Source organism: Hemibagrus wyckioides, linkage group LG15 (genome assembly GCF_019097595.1).
Source record: "Hemibagrus wyckioides isolate EC202008001 linkage group LG15, SWU_Hwy_1.0, whole genome shotgun sequence".
NCBI classification, from domain to species: domain Eukaryota; kingdom Metazoa; phylum Chordata; class Actinopteri; order Siluriformes; family Bagridae; genus Hemibagrus; species Hemibagrus wyckioides.
The window spans coordinates 17873851-17897053 of NC_080724.1; the positions used below are offsets into that span (position 1 = coordinate 17873851).

Sequence of the window (23203 nt, forward strand, 5' to 3'; positions counted from 1 at the left end):
ATAAGGAGCAAATCTATGGGTAAAAGGATTTGTGAGTGAGCAATAAATCTGTACGAACCGTTGTGCTATTGTGCGTTCAGTTTAGCTTTTGGTAGTAAAAAATAAGATTATAGTGAGGGTTTGTTTGGGTGTATGCCACAACTGAAATACCAGCTCTCGATTGTGTGATGCATTGTGTGGCGAGAGCAGCCTCTCAACAGCTCGCTGACCTTTTCCTCATCTCCACACAACCAGTCAAAACTATGCCCCCTCATTAGATAGCACGGCTAATGCTATTTGTGTGGGTGAAGGTAAGGCGCCAGGTATCATACCAATGGTGAATAGATCCTCTACTAATTACTGAATTCGGTTGGGCGGGGTGTCGGCGTGCAGCTTTGGGCAGCCGTACGCGTGTGTGAAGGCGTTGGAGGTAAGTGAAGTGTATTGATTATTTTAATCCTCCTATTTGTGAGTCTGTGATCCTCGTGGCTCTGCATTCGACAGGGGAATCGCTAATGGGCCTCGGCACAGACCGTCTCAGACCTCTCCCGGTCCAATTAACTTTCAACTGGAGTCTAGCATGAGAGAGCGAGGAGGCTGGCTCAACACACACACACTGCGATCCCCCACAGGCTGCAAGTTCAGAATGTCATTACCGCTCGCTCTTAATTAAAGATTTCTCCCTTCTTTTTAACACTGTCACAGGTAGTGGCAAAGTTTCCGCTGCTGTCTGCTGTTTTTTAGGGAGTCTAATTTTTAAAAAAAACGGCGACACTGTTTTTCTTCATGAGGTCACAAGGCAGTACAGACAGATGTGTACATTCATAATGAGTTCAGTTCTTAATATTAACACCAGAATACGTATATATATGGGTTACACAATAAATAAAACACTCTGCTGTCGAACAATGATCAAGGATGGAGTGTTTTGTGTCCTGGTGCACAGCTTAATTACTGTTACAACCCCGGAGTGTTTTGTTACTTTTATACCACAGGAGTCTCCGTACAGAAAGCTTTACCATATCGATGATTATAGCTTTTCATTCTTAGGTAGCACAATTTCTGTCGGATTCACATGATCTGCCTTACGTCATGGCGTGTTCATTATAAAGTCCCTGTAAAGTTTTTACTATACAATTGATAACACATCAGAATGAGTGCATTAATATAAACCTGTTATTTTAAGCACAAGCCAACAGTTTATAGAAAATTAATCACCACCTCATGAGCAATCTGATTTCTTTGTCTTTGACGTATCGATTTCTGAACAAAGGGAAGAAACGAGTTAGTGCTATTTACACATTCTTTATTATAGAGTTGTTTTATGAGAAGAAATGGAGCTTGATTTATGGATGTATTGATGTGTATTTGCATTTCATTATATTTGCACATGGCTTGTCTTGTGTCCTGCCAAATCCCACTGTGCACAGAATTACTATAAGATTTCCAGAATCAACCTTTTTCTGAATACACAGTTCAGTAAAATTACAGGAACACTGTATGATGCAGAGAATCTTTCTCATTCCTGCTACAACTGAAACGTACTGTAACACACACACACACACACACTCAGGACTGCCCGTTAATTCTTAAAAAAATATTTTTGACAAATAAATTAAATAATTAATTTGCAGAAAGCCACCTTTATCTGGCCATGATATAATTTTACAAACACATTAAATACAATACAATCAGAGAACTAAAAAAAAAATATCCATTAATACTGGCACAATTTATGCTGGGAAATGTAGCTATATTAATCTTTCAAAATTTGCATGAACACATTACAAATCGCTGCTAATGTTGAGCATTTCTTTTTTTTTCTGATTTGATTTGTTTGGTAATTTAGCAGTCATTACCTTTTCAATTATTACATGAGAAGAGCTTAATGCAGCATGAACAGATACTTTCAGCAATTAAACCAATTCATTTAATTTAAGGTCAGTGCACTTTATCACTGTTAGCTTATCTAAGGCAATAAAGACACCTCTTGGACAGAGTCTTGCAATTATTTTAACTTTGGTCAAATTTTAATCATCAGTCAAGCTAGAGACAGCTACCCTAAGCCAGTATATTAATGCTTTATTCTGGGGCAGGGCTCTTAGACACATTGAAAATCCATGTTCTCACAGCTCAAGTATTGTGTTTGACCACACACACACACACACACACCCTGCATGTCCATGCACACAGGCCATATCTCCAATTCCACACTGACAGCCAAAGCGATCACTTTAAGTCAAATTAATTGAACCAGGGAACTTAGATTAATCACAGGCCCACAGTGGTGGTGTGTGTGCGCATACATATGTCATTGTATTGAACTGCGCCACGCTATCCAATCAGTCCTCCTGTTAGTGAAAACAAGACCATGGAAATCTCTTCCACCAAGCCTTGGCCGCGCGCGTGTAATGGCTTTGTCCAACTTCAGGAACGTGCGCTCGTGGACGTGTGAAGAAAATTAAATACTGAAGTGGGACACGCAAAAATGACGCGACTTGTATAACATCAACACATGTACATCTAATGCTGCAAGTGCTGAGGGAGGATAACACTCCAGTAGATATATTTCTATACGCAATATCTATTTTACACTTCTTTTTTTTTTTTTTGGAAATTTGCATTCATATAAGTAGAGCATATTACCATCATTTGCATACACATACAAACAACATGTCAGAAAAGAACCTGCTTAATGAAAGCAACAATTTGCTCATGATGTCATGTCAGTGAAGCCCTTCTGCCCCCAGCATCAAACCATGTGCATGTCCCTCCTTTCAGGTCTATTTAGAGTGTTTGTGTCAGTGTGTGTGTATATATATATATATATATATATATATATATATATATATATATATATATATATGTGTGTGTGTGTGTGTATGTGCTGAGCAGCATTGTGAGCTGAAGGAGCGGCAGGTATAATGTATAATCAGTCAGGGTAGATGAGGAACCCGGAGAAGGTGCTGTATTTGTTGGTGTTTCCCCCGTGGACTTTTCCCCCATCTAGCTGCACACACACCTCGTCCCCTACGTCCAAATGCAGGATCACACTGTTAGAGGCGTAGTCATAATTCTGGTCTGCATCCTGGGCGATGGCACTGGCCCTCACCTGTCACACAGAGAGAAATAGAGGCATGGTCAGTGGAAGGACAGAGAGACGCTTAGACTTCACTCTGTCATCGTCGTTACATGCACTTACCAGGGCCAAAGAAAAAATGTGTGTGCCAGACAAAACAGCATAACACATCTATATATGACAGATCTTTTTTTTTTTAAATATTTTCAAAAGTCATAAGATTCATTTGTAATACTGAATAATAATAATAATAATAATAATAATAATAATAATAATATCAGTTACTGAAGTCACATAAGAACCTATACACTTTCCTTAATCAATGTAATTAACTATACGGCCAAAAGTTTGTAGACACCTAACCATCACAGCCATATGTGCTTGTTAAATTATTAAAAAAACCCCTTTGCTGTTATATCCTTTACTTTTCAGCTCATCCCAAAGGTGTTCAGTGGGGTTGAGGTCAGGGCTCTGTGCAGACCACTCGAGTTCTTACGCTCCAACCTTGACAAATCATGTCTTCAGAGACCTTGCTTTGTGCACAGGAAAAGTGCCAAGCTGGAAAAGGTTTGAGCGTTTAAGTTCCAAGAGAGGGAAACTGTAATACAGCATACAAAGACATGTTGGATCTGGGGCCTGTTCCAGGAAAGCTGGATTTGAGGTAGAAATACACCCTGCATGGGATGCTAGTCCATGTCAGGAACAACCACACATATTTGCATACTTATTTATACCTAGGGGCAATTTAGCATGCTGCATGTGAACATGGGGAGAACAAACAGACAAACTCAAACAGACAATAACCTGAGCTCAGGATTAAACTGGGGACCCTGGAGCTATGAGGCGGTAACGGTACCTGCTAGTTATGTGTTTGTTTGTTTGTTTGTTTGGTTTATCTGATCAATACCTATTTAAATTCAACACAACTTTGATTATCTCTGCAAGGGTTAATATCAAAGTTTAGGGTCATTATAATATGCAGTAGAATTAAAATATTATTATTAGTAGAAGTAGTAATAATGATAACAATAATAATAATAATGATAATAATAATAATAATGTGATATAATTTAGTATTTATTATTACTTGGTAACAATTACTTAGTAAGTGAATGCTTTCAAATTCTAATACATCGTATACATAAAATAACACAATTCAGGTATCAGAAGCATGTGCACAGTGTTCGTAAATCATATCTATACTGATCTGGTGTGTTCTCTTTTACAAGTTCCTGTAAACTGGCTTTTTAATTGTATTCAAGGTTTTCTCCTCCTGTGTGTTTTTGTGGACTGCCTGACAGCAAGGCCGGTGAAACTAAATGGATCGAGGCTACTTCCATACTCCCTTGTATCGATCTCCTGTAAAGCCGCTGCTCGTATGGTCCAACCTGTGGAATAAGGCTTGCTATGGAGGTGTGTAAACACACACTGTATCTCTTTCCAGTATCGACCTGTTGAATTGAGAAACACATCCTGTGCCCATCTTTCAGAGACTACACGCCACACGCACAGACTTATTTAAATTCTGCATCAAGGATCTGCTGTATCGACTTGTAGGAGTGGATCTATTGTTTGTTAACATTTTAAATTGGGCTTAGTCATGTAGACACACAGACATCTACACTTGAACAGACTCTACAATTAAGAAGGTTCGGAAAGCTGTGAAACAATTGACAAAGCTTCATCTTCCTTCGGCATGACGTGATTTGATTTGTCTGACTCACTGAAATATTTCAGGTGAAAACATTTAATGACGTTCCATTAAAAGGAACCTGAAGACACACCCATGTTAAATCTTTACAGGCTAGCTCTAATGACTATGGTGAAATCATATGTATTCATTTCCGAAATAAGAATATAACTCCTACATAGACGATGCATGTAATTTATTGAGCCTTTTGGTCTTTCCGTCTCCGGATCCCGACCATCATTTGTCTAGTGCTTTGCTCGGTGACGGTGTCACCGTTCAATTCCTGTCAAGCTTTGCAGACAATCTCCCCTAACAGGCACACACTGGAAAAAATATATACCAAGAGATAGCCAGTGGATTAATTGTTTACCATATATCTTAGCCTTTTTGTATGCACATACACAGACATGCTTATTTTTAACATGTGCATTTTTTGCATAGATTCAAAACATGTATATTGTGCTTCCAGGATCACAGCTTCACACTGAAATCACATGTGATTTTTTTATATTTAAATACTGGCTATAATTCATTGGGATATTTATCCAAACCACACCGAGAATGTTCTTTGCCAGATTGCTCTCTAGAACTGCACGTTGGATTGTGATTGAACTTTATGAAAATATATTTTCTATACTGTTTAGACTACCGACAAAGCCATAAATAACTTTCCTTCTGCTACACAAACATTCCTAAACCTTGAATACCGAGATTTGGTGAACTGTGTACTCACAGTAATAATGTAACAGACACACTCTATTAGCACTTTGCAACAGACTCTGGCTGCAAAACAGCTCAGTCAATAATTTGTAAATTGACTGGAGTGTGCTGCCACAGTAAGTTCCTTATCATTGAATACTGATTTTTGCGATTTGAAAGATTTCCATTTCTGAATCAGTCGAGGTTAATTTGTATGAAATTAAAGCAATGTGTTATAAATAGGCCGACATAACGAACTGTTTGTAAACATATAAATCTCGGCACTAAGTGAAAAATCCAAAAGGAGAGAAATTCTGTCAGCGCAGATGCTCAATATAGAAAATGTGTCATTGTGTGGTTTTGTGTGTGTGTGTGTGTGTGTGTGTGACAGTGATGGCCTGGCTTCCTCATCTCATCGATGTCAAGAGCATGTCATTGCGCTCATTAAGACTGCCGAACAGTGAAAAGGGCGTCTCTCTCCCTTAGGCATACTTCTACGCTCAATACCAAAATGCAAGTGGTCACTTTAATTAGCCAACACCCAGTGCAGAACATTTAAGCCTGTTTCTGTGCCCTCATCGATTACTGCTCTGTACTTTCGGGATGGGTTACATCGTGTACTTCGGACAACAGGCATCAGGATCAACCGTCCTCAGGGCGAAACATACTTTTGCTCATTCGCTGTGTTCCGGTATTTATCAAAAATAAGTGAAATGCTGGGTGGTGGTGAGGGAGATGGACGAGTTAGCAGGAGATGTTTCAGGATTACTGTGGATTGGAGCAGAGATGGATATTGACACAGGCGCGAGCTGCTTGTGAAACACCACACTGACTTGATCTCGGCTCTGGCTGTGAGCAAGGACCCTCGGGCCTGCCGGGGGCTTGTTCTGCCAGCGCCTTTCATTACAGGGGCACCATTAAACGAAAGGGAGGGAGGGAGGGTGGGAGGGAGATGCGGAGGGTTGAGAAAGAGGGGCGCAGCTGCATTGGCATTTTACACACAAGCATAGATGTGAAGCAAGAGGCAGACAACAGACAAGGCGAGAGAAGACCAGGAGGGGGTAGGGATAACAGACTGATCAAGCGAGGCTATTTTGTAAGACCAAAGAGATGTGAGGGTATATGAAGTCTTGTTTTTATCAGTTGCTGCTGTGCTCCAGTGGTAATAAAACTGACAGGATTCATTCCGTGTGATATACAGGCCTCTTAGAGCGGAGACAATGGAAAACTAGCTCTTAAACTTACCTAAGGGACCAAGTGCATAGCAGCGGAGGGAGAGGGGAAACCAAAGGGTTGGAAATGGAACATTTATTGAATAGCTTTGCCGTCCCCCATGGGGTGTACAAGATTAAAGCGAGACAAGCAATCACTTGAGTCGTTCATAGAATTATGGTTTAATTGGGCTAGTATTTTATATTTATGGATCAACAATATACCATCCGTAAGACATTATGACTACTTATATAGTAAATGACTATGGTCAGTATTACAAATTGTGCATAACGGGACGAAAGGATACTCCTAGATCATTATCAGGTCTTCATTCATTAGTGTGATTCCAGTTGAATATATTTGGTCATTACAGAATGTCAACTCGCCACAGCCACTCATTACACCTCAACTGTATCATGTCTATGATGCTGCTTGAGAAGACATTTATTACAGTCATTAACAGACAGGCGATGGCATTTATTACACTAGAGTGCAAGAAAGCTTGACCTTTTGGTGGTCTATTAAAGGAGTGTATGACAGTGGAAGGGGAAAAAAAACCCCGAATGGTTAAATGAAAGAGGATAAAATGTGTATTAGTCTACTTTATTCCCTGGATTCTGAAATACATAGCAGAGCCATGGGACTATGAATTAAAAGATTTACAACACCAGGGAAATTAATGATGAGAATGAAAAAACGTTCCCGTTTAGCCAAAGATGACATATAATACCGCTGCTGTATTGTGAATCAAATCCACATTAGCATTAAGCAAGAGATGCTGGGAAAACAGCTCATTATTCTGACCATGCCAGAACAATAAAGATGCCACCTCTAACGCTTGCGCTGTCATCGCCACTGAACAAATCTTTTCATGTTTCCACATCTTTCATCTGCTGTTACTCCATCATCAGAGAACAAACTTCAAATTGTAGTTATGTAACCTCTGCATGAGAATAACCACAGATGTTAAAGTCGTCTTCACCAGATACGAGAGGAAAAGGAGAAAGAAGCAAAAGCAAATCTAGCTGGACAAATCATCTTTATTTGATTAGGTAGCCTTACACATGGGCAAGCAGATCTGCAGTGATAGCGTTGCAGCACTAACTATCCATGTTCCCCTAATACGTGCTAATGAATTCACTTCAGCTGCAGCAGGTGCTGAGATACAGCAAACAAATGAGCAGGAAATATTTTTCAACATGTGACCACCAGCATAATTGCTTCTTCCATCACGTCTTACCAGTCATACTGTAAAGTCAAACTGAATCCAAATGAGGTGGTAACCTCAGCATGCAATTATAATTCCACACAGCTCAATCTATTTCTAGCATTATGCTTGCTTGCGACTTTTACACCCTTGTCTATCAGTACTATTTAAATTTTGACCAGTGTCAACTTGTGACCAATACCCTGATTTCAGTCCCATAACTCATGACCCGTCTTATGAAACTCTAGCGGGGTATTATGGCCAAAAGGTCATTTGAAGGAGCTGAAATGCCAACAAGATTTACTTAAGGCAATGGATTAGCAGTCTTTGGCAGACGCACAATTCTGTCACGGCAAAGGCACACTCTTGGGAGCCCTTAGCCTCCCATGGCTAGGGTCCGACTTCGAGCAAACTGTCTCAGCCACGCAGCCGAGTTCCTCCGAGAACAGCTTTCACTGTCCATCATGACTGAGGCGCAGACAGCTTCTCCAGATGCACGCTGCAGCTCCGAACCAGGTGAAGCAGTGTGCAGAATACACCCAGGAGGAGCCATCAGAGACTCCCTGCTTTAATTAACTCCCTGACGTCCATCGACATTCATAATTTGTAAACAAACTCCGACGTCTACCTGTAGTCTCGTTTTTTCTTGGTTACTTTTTATTTTCCCAGACACCTTGTTAACCTGTCTAGCCATGACACGACTGCTTCTCCATCTGTCTCTGCCCCTTTTCTCAGTCCACTGTCCTCAAGTCTCGATTGAGCTATCTATCTTGCTCTTTCTGTCAAACGGCATGTTTCCTTCAGCGTTCTCTCCCATCATATCTTCCACTAATGTGAACGCATCTATTCCTTGGTTTGTTTCTTAATTCACACGTACATCCCTGTCCCCGGGACACCTACTGGGCTACCATATTGTTCTCAGTCTCATCTGTCTCAATACAACATGTCTTCCATGAACCAAAGCATACGCCGTACACCGGCACTTTCTTGTTACCCAAAGTGTAATAAAAGTATTTATAAGTAATTGTGCTGTGGTTTACCTCCAACTTTAGCACCGTTACAGCAACTCTCTTACGGGCGGATCATTTTGTTTATATAGAAGTGTAACCTTTTACAAATTAACATAACACTACGCTTGTAATTCCTGAAGTTTGGTGCCTCCGCTGAGATGACACCTCTGGGAATTCAATTCTCACAGCATCTGTCAAAATCATTCACTTGAGTTTTTATTATTCGTGCACAGTGTGGGGCTACAGATATCTACATTCACCGAGTGCTTTCAAATTTAAATTCTGCGCTATTTACTCATTTACTTCACTGATATAGCCTGAGGTGCTTTGCAGTTGTTTTTTTTCCCACATTACATTACACTAGCGAAGCCAATGCCACACCTACAGACACACACACACACACATATAGGTCTGTCATAAGGCATAAGGACACAAAGGCCATCAAGCCTTATGAAGTAGTGCCACCTGATGGGTATGAGATAGACGGAGATGGTTAAATAATTGAATTGAGTGAAAAGATAATTAATGGGCAATCAATGAAATACAGAAGAGGGGGCAGGGGTGGTGGGCAGAGGATCCAATCTAAGGGTTATAAATGATTTAATAGGAGGACTGGATGTGCATGACAATACTAAACTGTGCAGGGTCCTTTTTTAATGTGCTTTCACTCTGAGCTCGTCACACGATCCACCACCACATTCAGATAGAACGGCTGACAGTAAGGAAGTGGCACTTTTCAACTTTTCACTCCCTTCTTGAAAAGAAACAGGTATTTTTTTTATTTTTTTACATTTTGCATGTACGTCTGTCAGTACGCCTTCAGATTTTTCCCTCCAACATAGCAAATGGAAGTGGGGGTGGCTTTATTACTATTGATTTTACAGGTTGTATAATCTCTGAAATCCACAGTAGATTTATAAAAATTTTCTTTCTGCTGTCCGTGTCTTGCCTTTAGTCTTTAATTAGTGTCAAGGGACTAGACAACTGGATGAATAAGCTGTCAATTTTGCATTCATTATTTATTTATTTGATGTGCAAACTGGCTTGTCCACACCTTGACAGTCATATCTGCTTATTCCTACTGCACTTCCTGTAAGGTGATAATCAAGGAGAAAATATATTTGTTAATTAGCAGTGATAAAATGTAACTGTGAAGACTCAGAGTGTTGGAAGACTTTAAAACAGGTAATATGTACCGTATTTTATTGACAACATTTTCAGCAAGGTTGCTAACATATAGCTACAATCGGAATTGCAAACTATACGTGTAGCCAGTTGGTTAGGTTACACCTACATTTCGTGTAAACTCATTGTCCAGTTTATCAGGTGTCCTCGGATTCAGTCTGTAGCGATGTATAATTCGGTAGTGGGTGTGGTGCTTGTGCGAGTGAATCAGACACAGAATCTCACCGGGGTTTTAAATTCAGCACACTTACTGCCCACTTTATTACACACACATGCCTTGTTGATCCACCTTGTAGGTGTACACCTTAGCTTATCATTTTCGAAGCACAGCATGTGTGTTACCTGTTATACTCTGATACTCTTAACCCAGCAGTAACACAAGTAACAGATGGACAACCGAACGCATATAAAATGCCTCCATAGTAGCATGTTTAAAACAGTTCACTTTTAAAAGCTTTCCAAAATGCTACGAAAAGGAACACCAGGAAAAATGTTTATCTTATACATGTCCACTAAACATATGGACACTTGTCATAGCAAGCAATGTAGAATTCAAGTTGCATACATCTGAATGGAAGCGTATTAACCATAAAGACCACACGATCATGAGGCAGCAGCACAATGAATAAAATCATGCAGATCAAGGTGAAGAGCTTCACATCAAGCATTAAAATCAGATGATTTGAGTATTTCAGAAACTGCTGATCTCCTGGGATTTGCATATGAGCTTACAGAGAATGGTGCGAAAAAGAAAAAAACATTGAGTTAGCACTGTGATTGCATTGAGCTGCCAATTTTTCCCCACTTCTTTTTTATTTTTCCACTCCTGTAAGTCAAGAACATTAATGTCAGGATATCACAGGCACAGACTCCACCAAACAGCACAGTAACAGTCCAGTTTGTTCGTGAAATTCACAGGAGATATTCCCAGCAGTTTCTCAAACTGGCTCATCTGGCAGCAACATACATGCCATGGTCATGTCACCAAAATCGCATTTTTCCTCCGAACTGATGGTTGATGTGAACATGAACTGAGGCCTGTATCTGCGTGATTCTATTCAGACAAAGAAGTATATCCCAAGAACACTGGGTACGCACCCTAGCGGGACACCGGTTTAGCACAAACTCATGCACACGTTCACACACCCATTGTCATCCAGGGATAGTTTACAAAAACATTTTTTTCACTTTGTGGAAATAGTTTGAAGAAGGTCCACATATAAGTTTGACGGTCAGGTGTCCACAAACTTCTGGCCATGTAGTGTAAATAGATTTTTCATTTTTATCCGTAACAATAGCTGAGCGCTTCCTAATTCCTTGACACTTCTTTATGTAATACATGTTGCTCTTTACACTACTGAGTCGATGCACTAAAAGGAGGAAGAGCTCATCTCCACCAGGCGTTCTGCTGATACTTTTCATCTTTCCAGGACTCACAGACTGTGCAGTTCACATTAATAATATAGACGTAAGATGTGCATCAAACTACTATCTAGGTTTTGTTAAAATAACAGCCCATATGTTACGATTATTTTACACCTGGCCTCTTTCATCTGGATTGTGTCATGATGAGACTTTATCTAAATGCTTGTGCACCTGCAGTTAAAATGTGTCTTTAGATGTGTTAGATGGATTTTCCTTCTAATATGCAAATCAGCTCATTAGATTTGACCACCAACTTCCTGCAAAACAACACAATTTGCATGCTTATAAAGCTTCTTATAGATGCCAGGTCACCAGTCATGGACCATGTGCACTATGACGTATTCTTACATAATCCTGATACTTAGGAAACACGACAACACCATGTGTAAAAGAAAAGGCACATATAATTTAGGCCAGGTCCCAGCTTTGAGAATGGAAACACCTTGGAACCCCTGTAATGTGTTTGAAAAGAAGGCACTGTGCTTCAGAAAGTCAGGAATCATAAGAAGCAAGGCAATATAACTACAGGACCTTTGCATATGAAAGATACCAACGTAGCTATGGTTGCAGGAATACTCTGAATGAAAGACTGTTCAGACTTGTCCCTAATTCAATTCCCCCACCAAACTCCTTAAAAACATGCTAAAAGGAATGATGTCCAAAATACCTACAGTAGTGAAAGAAGGAGAAAATATATGGACTTTCAAATGCTTCAGATGTTTAGAATGCTTCAAATGTTTCATATAAGTGAACTTACCTGTCCATTTTTTTTTAGGTCTGCCCACATGCTGGTTCCATCTCCTCCTCTCATGAGAACGTGGTAGGTGAAGTAGTAGATGCCAGGTAGGGGACAAGTGAACTTGCCAGTAGTGGGTTCATAGTAGTTGCCTACATTGGTGACTACATCATCGAACTTGAGCACTTCACTGCCTTCGTGCTGCTTCCGCAGGCCTGCATAGAAAGCAATTTTCGGCGTGTAGATAGAGGGCACATAACCATTTGGGCCAGGTCCTGGGGGTCCTTGTGGACCAGGCTTTCCTGGCTCTCCAGGGGGTCCTTGTGGACCTGGGGGTCCTGGAGGCCCTCTGTATCCAGGCTTCCCTCTTCGGCTTGTGATCTCAGGGGGCCGCGGTGATACAGATGTCAGTTCCTGGCCATGTTGTGATGGGGTGTAGGGGTCACAGACCATGCGACAACTGCCAAGCATTTCATAATGACTTCCCGCACTTCCAGCTCCACCCCCTTTGGTGCTGTGAACCAACAGAGGTATGGCGACCAAGAGAATGAGAACCATGGCCACACCCACTGCCGCCCCTATGACGCGCTTGCGGCGGCTGAGCCGGGAGGCGGCCAGCGCGAGGAAGTCCTCCTCTCCTTTGGGCGGAATGGTGCCCGCCAGTGTGGATGGTGTAGTGCAGAAAAACACACACTGGCAGTATGAAAAGAGGGATTAGGGTTTTTTTTTTCTGTGTATGAAAATGAACGCCGGCAACAAAGACGTCTATGGAAGGATAAGAGCAATGGGGACAAGAATAATGGATGAATTTATGGATGAGGTGAACGGGCTGAGAAGAGCATGGAGCATACAGAGAAGAAATGGGGCTGAGGGATTACAGGGAGGAAAGGAAGACAGACTGAAGGGTGGCAGTGGAAAATATAAGGGAGTGGCAGGAAAAAAAGAGTGCAAAGAAAAAGAAGTGAGCTCTGGATCCCTTATACTAGTAGAATTACTGCAGTACTCTTACTGTAGAAGTACTGTGGTTAAAATTTTGCTGATTTGTTGTCTTTTTGACTTGTTTTTCCTTTCTTTCATCCCCTCTCTTATTACCTTCGTTGTTACATACAGCTTCTTCCAGGACACAAAAGTCTCTCGAAGGCTCTTTTGAATCACAGATCAGTCGCAAAATGATATGTCTGCAAAAGCCGGGCTAATGTTCCTCTGTTAGATGTATCAAGAGCTCACTTAAGGGATGTAGGAATTTCAACGTTGCACGAGAAATGACGTAAAACCTTTTGGAATTTTCTTGTCCGGAAAAAAAATAAATAAAAAATACGACTCTGTGTATCTGTTTTTCTGAGAGTTTTGGCTGAGCAAAAAAAAAAAAAGTCTTTGATTTCTTTTAGGATATTATGAAGATGTCCTGATTTAGAGACAGATCCCGGCTTTTCATGGGCAAAAGGTTAAACATCCGTAACTGGAGAAAGAAACAAACGAAAGAATTAAATCGAACGGAACTCACATACATCACATTACATATCATTATACACCATACTCCAATACAAAGGTTTATACAAGAGTGTATTCCCCCTCCATTATGCATATTATTTCAACGTAAAACTTTATTATACAGCTTGTGCATTATACATTTCATTGCACGATGCACCACACTCATTCATTTCATTATGCACATCATTATAAAACTATTTCATTATGCATAACATTACACTGCGCTCCAGTACTCTGTAAATAAATAAAAAAAACCTAAACACAGAATGCAATCTGTCTACAGTAAGGTCTATATTTCTGCAAACAATATAAACATGCACATTTACCACAATTCACTTTATTAAAGTAAAAACATTTTTAAAAAAGTGATTACTTTACTAGCCTTGCAGTTCTGCTTGCAGAGAAATCTATCAATTTCCATATGAAAATTGCTCTAGAGTGTTTCTGTCTTTATTTATATGTATGCACACACACACACACACACACACACACACTTAACCTATGCCATTTACATTTACACCTGGCTTTTCCCAGAGTGACGCACGTGAAGGTAACAACCCCTCCGTCGTCACGCGCAACTTTGACCGTTCAAGAATATACGCTAAAAAACAAACAAACAAAAAGTTTAAAAACACTTACCGTTTTAAAAATGTCGGCTTTCTCCCTGGTGATGATTATAATGATGATGATAACCCTGCTCGGGGGGAAAAAATATTCAGTTTTTCCTGCCGTTTCCAGCGGCACACATTCCCAGCAGCGACCGCTAATGACTGCGCGCGCGAGCGGACGAAAGCGGCTCACTCGCAGAGCGCGGGAAGCGCGCGCTCACCTCCTGTGGACTTTGGTTTCCCCCCCTCTCTCTCGCGCGCGTTAGCTAACTGCAGCGTGCTAATCTAATATCTGCTATTTCCGATAGCTAACGGGGAAAAAATCCACAACCCTTGACATTTTGTTTACCTCGAAAAATAAATAAATAATAAACTGCGTGGGGGGGGGGAGGTTAAAGTTGTCGCGGATATAAAGAATTAAGAAAGGAAAGAAAAAGAGAAACAATTAAAGAGTTCAAAGTTGATTCCGATTAGCCGATTAGCTGAAACAGGTCTGAGTGGAACTGCGAGTCGACCTCTCTCCAACACCTGTGAGATTTCAGCAACGTTTCGATCCGCTCTCTCTCACCCTCCCTCCTTCCTTTCTTCCTTCCTTCCTTCATTCCTTCCTTCACCTCCATCTCTCTCTCTCTCTCTCTCTCTCTCTCTCTCAAACCAACAGCTTAAGTGTACAGGTAATAGATAGAATCATCTCTGCAGTCTATATATCTGTGTACATATCTATTATAGAGAAAAATAAATAATAAAATTACCTTTTTTCCCCTTTATTTCTTTCTTAACAAAAAATATTTTTTAGCAGATCTATGTTTTGGATTAGGAAAGAGTGAGTTTTTTTTATCAGGCCTGTGTGTGTGTGTGTGTGTGTGTGTGTGTGTGTGAGGTCTTTTAGACCTCATTAGTGAAGGACACTGAAACCATTGTGCTCACACACACAGACACAGAAACACACACACGCACACACACACACACACGCATGCGAAACACTTTTCAGTTGTCATCTCTTGCACAACATTCTGCATTCTTGTACAGTCCTTTACACATCACAATAAATAAAACCTTTCCTCCAACTCTCATTTAAATCTAGTATTTGTCTTTTCCCCACTCATTTCACACACATAAACCTATTCCACAACCCATTTTCCGAGTGAAATATTAACTCGTTCATGCGTACGTCTAATAATCTAATTAGGCGAGACGATCTTTTGACTGTTAGTGATGGTAGATAGCATCGCGTGAGAGTAATTGTGCGTGGATCATTGTGATGTGTGTGTGTGTACATTTGCATGCAGCATGTCTTTGGGCTGCCACAAAATAGTGTTTAAATATGGAGTTTCTGTGCAGCTCCATTGAGAATTCTTTGTAACTCAGCCAATCTCCCTTCTTCCCTGTCAGGTTTAATCACACATCTGCATTTTTAAAGTTTAATGGCGAAGGTGGGAGCAGGGCGAATACATATTGACGACTCTTTTCTTCTCATCCCTCCTCCCTCTTTCAGATGTGACCGGTGTGTGCAGTGGGAGAGAGGACAGAGAAGCGCCAGGAAGATCTCGATCCAAATAATGAGTGGTGAGACAGGAGTGACTTTGGATCTTGGGGGATTCAGCAGACACGAAGAGTTGGAGTGAGTGTGTGTTGTTTGTGTGTGTGTGTGTGTTTGTGTGTGTGTTTTGCAGTCTGACTTAAATGGTGTGTCACTTCCACTTTGTGGGTCAGTCAGTCCATTCCATTAGACACACCGGCACACACAAACCCACATGTACAGACACACACATGCATGCTCACACACATACACACACTCACACACATTCACTCTACTCCAGTACAGTTGTGGCCTCTATGGATGCATAATCATTGCCAGGAGTCACAGGCAATATAGTGAGAATTGGATCTTTAGTGCCTGTTAAAATATTACTGAGCTGATTAATATTGAAATATGCACGTCTCTAAGCTGTCTATCCCTCATTTCTTTTTCACTTTCCATCTTTTTCTCTCCCTGTCCTCGCGTTTCTCCTCATTTTCTCCTTTTTGCTATTTCGGTTAGTTAGATGCATTTTGCTTGAATTTAACAAGATTTAAACTATCTGAAGAAAGTGCGAAAGTGCTTGCTCATTTTGGTATGCTATTACATATTTACTACAGGCTATGAGCCCTATTTTGAATTGTTACACTGACCTGTCTCATATATTTTGAAACGAAAGACATAAATATAACACTAGGTCAAAGCCAGTCTAACCGAAACACCTATTCAGTGATGTGTGACCTGAACAGCCCATTAGTCACTGTATGCTCTTATTCATGCCATGCATAGCTTTATGTCTCTAACTGATTTTTACACTACTAATTAATGTTTCACGGTGCTGTTTATAAAAGCCAGAGGCACCTAAGGAGGTAAAGGGCATGGGGGAGCATGGATCATTACAGAGTTATGGTATTTAAATTAGCCCCCCATTTTCATCATCACCTATCCTTATGCATATATGGATGTGTTGTGTGTGTGTGTGTGTGTGTTTCAGAAAGAAAGAGAGCGAGAAATGCTGCAGGCCTGTGATATCAACAGATACAGCAGAGAAAGTCTCCCACCAAGATAGTCTCAAGGTTATGAATTCAGTTAAGGCCAGAGTAAGGGGTGTGGTTTTGCAGTCATTTCTTACACCTCCATTCATATGACATATAACGACATTGCGCTTGCTTGATAAAAAATATATTGTCTGACTGCTCTCAGACATTTCACAGATGCACGTATACAGTACAACCAAGCACGTTTGTGTTAAATCAGTCCTATCATTTTATATCTACAAATCTAATAATGTTCATTTCACCCGCCCACAAAAACATCCATGCGCTGCTCTGTCGTATAAATTGTGATTTCTATGACATATCACATGAAATGGTGTTGACTTTATTAAATCCTAATTGGCTGTAATCGTTACTAGACTCTTGAAATTTTATCTGAGCTCAAAGATCTAATGACAAGTCTGGAGGTGTGTGTATCTGTTTGCCTGTAAGGATGTTGAGATTATGAGGATATCGAGCAAAAATGAATAAGAAGCTAAATACTGATACCTGTTTCATTCCACTGACCACTGGTATCTATGGTAACAGCAACAGTTGCTCTGCTCTAAGCTACTACTGTCATCTATCTGCTAGCCTTACCTTAATGAACACCAGAAATAGGAGATATTTAACATTTGACTTGCACCGCCTGGCTTGTATTAGGATGAAAAGGAAAAAAAATTGTAACTAAGCTAGCAACATTTATTTCCATGTTCTTATTAATATGGGCAGTTTCCTTATGCCAAAAAAGTACTTCCTCTCCCAAATGGCCTTGTTGCTATTCATGGAACAAAACACGATGGACCATGCTATTATATGAAAACGAGACTTACTCTGACTGACAAATTACTGATTCTTGAGACTTTGAGAAATAAACATGTCTTTAAAGAAATCTTCAGAATATCAAAACCTCAACAGTGTTGTGGTATAAAATACATAATAATTGTGCATTCTAAATCTTATACTGTACGAACATGCTTTTTCCTTTGCACAGCTCGCATAAAAACATTCAAAGTGGCACCAACAACGACATCACTGCTTTGGGGATCAACTTTATGAAGGATTCTCCAATATCAAGGTAATTCAGGTGAGCATTCAGTGCTGTTATGCTGGCAAAGGGAGGTACAAACTACTAAATGGGGTGCCAATAATAATGCTACGTAACTATTATATATTATAGAATATAAATTATTATATTATTTATATTAGGGTTTTTTATTTTCTTAAAATAAATGTGTAGTAATGAAAGTTTCGATCACTCTCATGCTTTCACTGTGAGATTAAGTGAATGAACCCCAAAGACTTTGTTTCATGAATTTATTTATGAATATTTAACAAGGGTGCCAATCATTCCTGGGCTAGCTGTAAATTGGATTAGTCTCAATCTTAATTATTTGGTTATTATTCTTCTGCCAAACCGAATAATGACTCTTAAAGCATCCCAACATCAGAAAACAGACTTTGGTGAGAGTTACTTCATTGGCTGAGCATTCATCAACCTAAATCGTAAAGATCTCTGTTCTTCTGGTTTACTTCCTATTTAACTCACCATCCCCTGATTTAACTAATCACTGTCCTCCAAAGTCTTTGATTAGCTGCTGGAACTGAATCAAGTACAAATCTGGAGTTAATGACCATTGCCATAGAGCAGTGTTTACCAGACGCTGACCTAGGGCACTACTTAAAGGTTTAGTGTTTTCCCCACTCTAACACACATGATTCGACTCATCTAATTACAGATCTTTTAATGAGTCGTATTGAATGGGCTAGAACTGGGAACACACTCAACTGGACTGTCTGGGATTGACAAACATTGTCCCAAAGGACGGAAACAAAGAAAAGAAAAGATATACAGAAAAGCAACATCCAGGAGAAACTGGTAAGGTACTTTTGGGGTGAAAAGAAAATTACACTCAAAAAAAAAAACAAAAACAGATTCCAGAAAAGATTCATTAAACCAATGTCATCAATAAACTGTTTTTGATTCTTTGAATAAACCAAGGTTTTAGTAAAGAACCATTCAGTCCATAATTCTTTATCCATTTTTGTTTGTGCCACAAAAACCAAATACATTTTGTAAAATTTGTGTAACAGGGTTTTTTATTATTTTTTATTTTAATTAAACAAGAAAAATTGGTTTAAAGATTCATCCATCAGAACATCAGAAATCTTTAAGGTTAGACAAAGCATGGTTTCTTTATGGTATCACTCGAGATAATCGTTTTTGTCAATTTTGTGCCACTGATCTGTGCAGTTTAGATAAAAAAAACATGGTGTTTTAATACAATAAGGCATAAAAGTAAGATAAGATTTGTCTGTAAAATGATTAACCTCCTTAAGTGTCAGGTCACGATGACAGCTCTAGACTTATATTCCTCACTCTTATACATAAATGCACATCTTTCCTATTACTTTTACTGTAGTTACTGAATAATTCATAGCACTTACTGAATAATATGCTCGAAGTTTAAAAAATAATAAAATTTAAGAATTATCGTCTTTGTTATCTCTCAAATTGCGTCTCATACAATTTTATGGATAATCGTGGTGAAGGTCCACTTCATGAGGAGTGAGGACGTGGACATGCATGCATGTAGAGTGTGTGTGTCCGTGCTAAGACATGGATGTGTGTGCATATAGGGTAATATATCAATTTACCGGTAAGGAAGGTTGGATCCTGGAAAGCGTATAGAGAGAGAGAGAGTAAGAAAGAGTGAATGAGTTGGAGGGTGGGAGGTGGTGTAAAGAGGGTGGGGGGTGACGGGTGGGGAGGTGCTGCTGTGCTGTTTCATTAGGCTCTGATTATGGCGCCTGATGCAGAGTGACAGTGTGCAGATTGAGTTGCACAGCCACTCTAATTCTCTCTATTAATAAGCATCGTTCCACACTGCCGTCCCGGACCACATTTATTAATCACAATTTGTCAGCTGTCTTGCGCCCCACCCTTGCTCGTGTTTCTCTCCCTCCCTCCCTCCCCCTCGCTGTCCACTTATCCCTTGCTTTCCGCCTCTCAAGCTGAGAGATATGGTCAAGCATACTGAGAGCATGCAGCCCCACTACTCCTCCTCTTTAAGTCCACATTCATTTTCTGCGAGGGTTTAGGGATTAAACAAAAGCTTTTCACTCAAATGTGAATGGCATATTTATTTGCGCCAGTGTTCGTGCTAAGTGGTAGTGACGTTTATCCGGAACTTGGGAAGATTGTAAAGATATGCTAATATTTTGCACTGCGTAAGACCCTGGAGTGGGGGGATTCAAATGATGGCTATATTACAATCCTTATCTTCTTACATATCTAATGACTGGCATTAGATTTCTCTGAAAATATACAAAACCCATTTTATAAACCTAGTAGAAAAAAACCTAGTGAAGTGAAGAAACACGAAGCTAATCTCAGCAGTAATAACCAGGTTAATGTGAAATGTGGCATAATTAAATATTAATACAGTCCTGAACTTATAGTGACCATTTTATTATTAAACTTTTAGTAACTATATTAATGAACATCTTCCGCTCGTTAAATAGTGATTTCATATCTGTTTGGGGTTTTTTAAGGTTAACAATGATAGATATCTGAAGTGATTACACAGTGACTTTAATTAAGAACAAAAGGGGGAAAGCAGCTTTTCAGAAGAAGGTGATTTGCTATATTTTTAGTTATTTTCAATAATAACACAGCTTTTTCACGTAATACTACATTGTTATTCGATTATAGAGTAGCTTTGCACTCCACTGACTTTAGGAAATAAAATTGTGCCATTTAGGTAATTTTTTCACTAACACTTAGATGACAGGTGAAACCACAAATCACAAGAAGCAGCTGTGAAAATTACCTACTATATTTAAACACAGCAAAACATATCTTACATAACTATAGGCAAATTTATCAACTCTAATAGTATCGTACTGCGCTGGCTTATCATTTTCATTCCAAAAGATATTCCCCCAGTCTATGTTTTGATGATTTGCTGAAGTGGACAGCGCCGTCTAACACATCACTCTAACAGGTGACTTTCTGGTTGTCATGCCCTGTGGATTGGGGTGGGGTCACCCTTAAAGAGACCACGCCCATCAGGATGAAAATGTTATCACAGGATAAAGATGATAAGAACTGTGTGATAATTGCAGTGATGATTATTTGTAAGTGGAATCATGGCAAAAAAAATGACCTCAAAGCATAGCAAAGTCACTGATTCATCCTGTCTAATGTCTGCAGATTTTTGACACTTTATCTTTTAAGTCTTATTGTAAATTAGTGGTGAGAGCATCCAGCATTCCTGGTTTAAAACATGACTGTGTAATAGAGTAAACATTGCAAATCAATACTACGGTATGTTCTTACAATAAAGCATATATTATAGGGCTAATTTGAATCAGTAGCAATAATTAGTGCCCAAATGAGTCCCCTAAATAGCAATTATCTATTATGAAACCTTTCATTTTCATAGTTTAGCTGCTATTTTGTACAATGATCATTTTTCGAATTTGGCAAGAGATGGATAGGAGATTATTTATATAGTCATTTTCACACCCAGTGTAATCTGACTTTTGGCTTTATTGGCTCAGAGCTTAGAGAATTAGCTAATTGTACTCTAAATCGAGTCAATTTAGAAGTAATGAAACCATACATTGGCAACAATCCACTGAAACTTGGAAAATCTCATCTCTAAATTATCCAGATGTATCCAAGGAGCATGCAATGTACACTTAGCTTGAGTGTGCATACGCCTTAAGAGTGTTGTAAGAATTCATTATTGCTGCATTTTCTTAATTCAGATCTATAGATGTGTCATTTATTCATTTTGTTTGTTTTGAATTGGCTAATTATGCAAGCTAGGTGTTCCTGATGTGTGCTGCACCACTCTCGTCAGCAGGTTACTGGTGAAGGGGTTGTAAGGTGAGTATGCCATACACCTGTGCCTGGCCCATCTTTTTTCACCCTCGCCCCCTCCTCCGAGGCCCTGCACTGTTTTCCTTAAGCTGTCCTGCTGTTTGGGGGAAAACAAAGCCCATTTTCATGTGCAAATGTCAGTCAGTCAGCTCCAAGCAATCACAGCCGCAGCTTCTCCAGAGGCCCAGTGCGAGATAGCCGCTGAATTATTTAACAGCTCAGTGTCACTGGGCTCTGGGGTCACAACCTTCTAAAGTGATGACAGAAAGTGTTCCCCAGCTCCCTCCCATTCGCTCCCATTACCACTTATTTACCGCTCCCTATTCCAGGCAGACGAAGTAGAAGCTCTCGCAGGGGATGGAAATCAGTCTTGCAGTCCAAACAGTGTCATAACACACACAAAAACAGCACAACAACATTTACTCACGCTCACTCGTTCTAGAATAATGCTGTGCTGTACACACTCACATAGAGACTCAGACAGACTAGTGATACAGTAAGCAGAAGTAGTAGCAGAGGAACAAACCCCAGCAAAAACAGCATGCAACAACAAACTGGGAAATTAAATGAGGAAGACGAGACAGAATGTCACATACGCACAGGTTCTGACTTGTATGGTGACCCATATTCTGCACACCCTTTTGAAATCCCCGCTTCCTAGTTCGCATGTGCACAGGGAGAAGTTATTACTAAAATTGTCTATATTCATTTTCTGACCTCAGGTATAACTAGGGACTTGAGCAATTGCCTTAAGCAGTTTACTGAGTGGGCAGGACATAGTTTGAACAAAACGTAGGAGTTCTTCACATTTCTAACTACAAGATGTCATCTAATTGTTCTTAAAGTTGCAGTGGACTTTTGTATGAAAGTCTGTTTGTTGTTTGCATTTTCATGATATATATATCACACACATCCACTATTCTGGAGAGCTTCAAAAAAAAGAGAACAGCCTCAGTTGTGCATCAGTTGTGTTTTTTTTTTGTTTGCTTCTGCTAGAACAAAAATGCACAGGTTCTGCTTCATGAAGATTTCGATATTCGAGGAGAAGATGCCAACCCCATGTGGGCTTTGAGGACAACAACCTCCTAATCAATACGTAACATAACATTCTACATATCCTTTATCTGCATCACACAACTCCAACTGACTGTATATGACTGTAGAAAGGAAATAATTCATAATCATGCTCTCAGGTGTTTAATAATATATATAATAATTTATAATCACACAAATGAGGATGAGGTTCCCTTTTGAGTCTGGTTTCTCTCAAGGTTTCTTCCTCCTACCATCTTACCAAAAAGAGAGTTTTTCCTTGCCACAGTTGATTGCTCATTAGGGATGATTTTGTCTAATATTAATCTTGGACTTTTGTACTATGTTTCTTATGTTCTGTAAAGCTGCTTTGAGACAATGTTCATTGTTAAAAGTGCTATACAAA

At 39.8% G+C, this 23203-nt stretch overlaps 1 protein-coding gene and 1 long non-coding RNA gene across 3 annotated transcripts; one reads left to right on the forward strand and one right to left on the reverse strand.

The window, feature by feature from the left end:
• Positions 1 to 1274: 1274 nt before the first annotated feature.
• Positions 1275 to 14829, reverse strand: c1ql4a (complement component 1, q subcomponent-like 4). Its single transcript, XM_058409119.1, has 3 exons — positions 14353 to 14829; positions 12244 to 13681; positions 1275 to 3091 (listed from the first exon to the last, which is right to left on the reverse strand). Exons 2-3 carry the CDS (start codon positions 12778 to 12780, stop codon positions 2912 to 2914), a joined length of 717 nt encoding a protein of 238 aa, XP_058265102.1. The 5' UTR covers positions 12781 to 13681; positions 14353 to 14829; the 3' UTR covers positions 1275 to 2911.
• Positions 14712 to 19405, forward strand: LOC131365520 (uncharacterized). 2 transcript variants are annotated; one of them, XR_009206697.1, is made up of 5 exons: positions 14712 to 14851; positions 15817 to 15942; positions 16835 to 16940; positions 17869 to 17961; positions 18614 to 19405. It is a non-coding gene; the product is annotated as an uncharacterized LOC131365520 (long non-coding RNA). The 2 variants fall into 2 exon arrangements; XR_009206698.1 differs by having other exon boundaries at positions 17869 to 17952.
• The last annotated feature ends 3798 nt before the right edge of the window (positions 19406 to 23203 follow it).

What these genes read in the sequence shown, in the direction of transcription:
- c1ql4a (XM_058409119.1), bottom strand. Translation starts at nt 12,780, where the DNA reads ATGGTTCTCATTCTCTTGGTCGCCATACCTCTGTTGGTTCACAGCACC. An exon ending in ACCTAAAAAAAAATGGACAG is followed by an intron (nt 3,092 to 12,243) that starts GTAAGTTCACTT and finishes TCTGTGTGACAG; the next exon opens with GTGAGGGCCAGTGCCATCGC.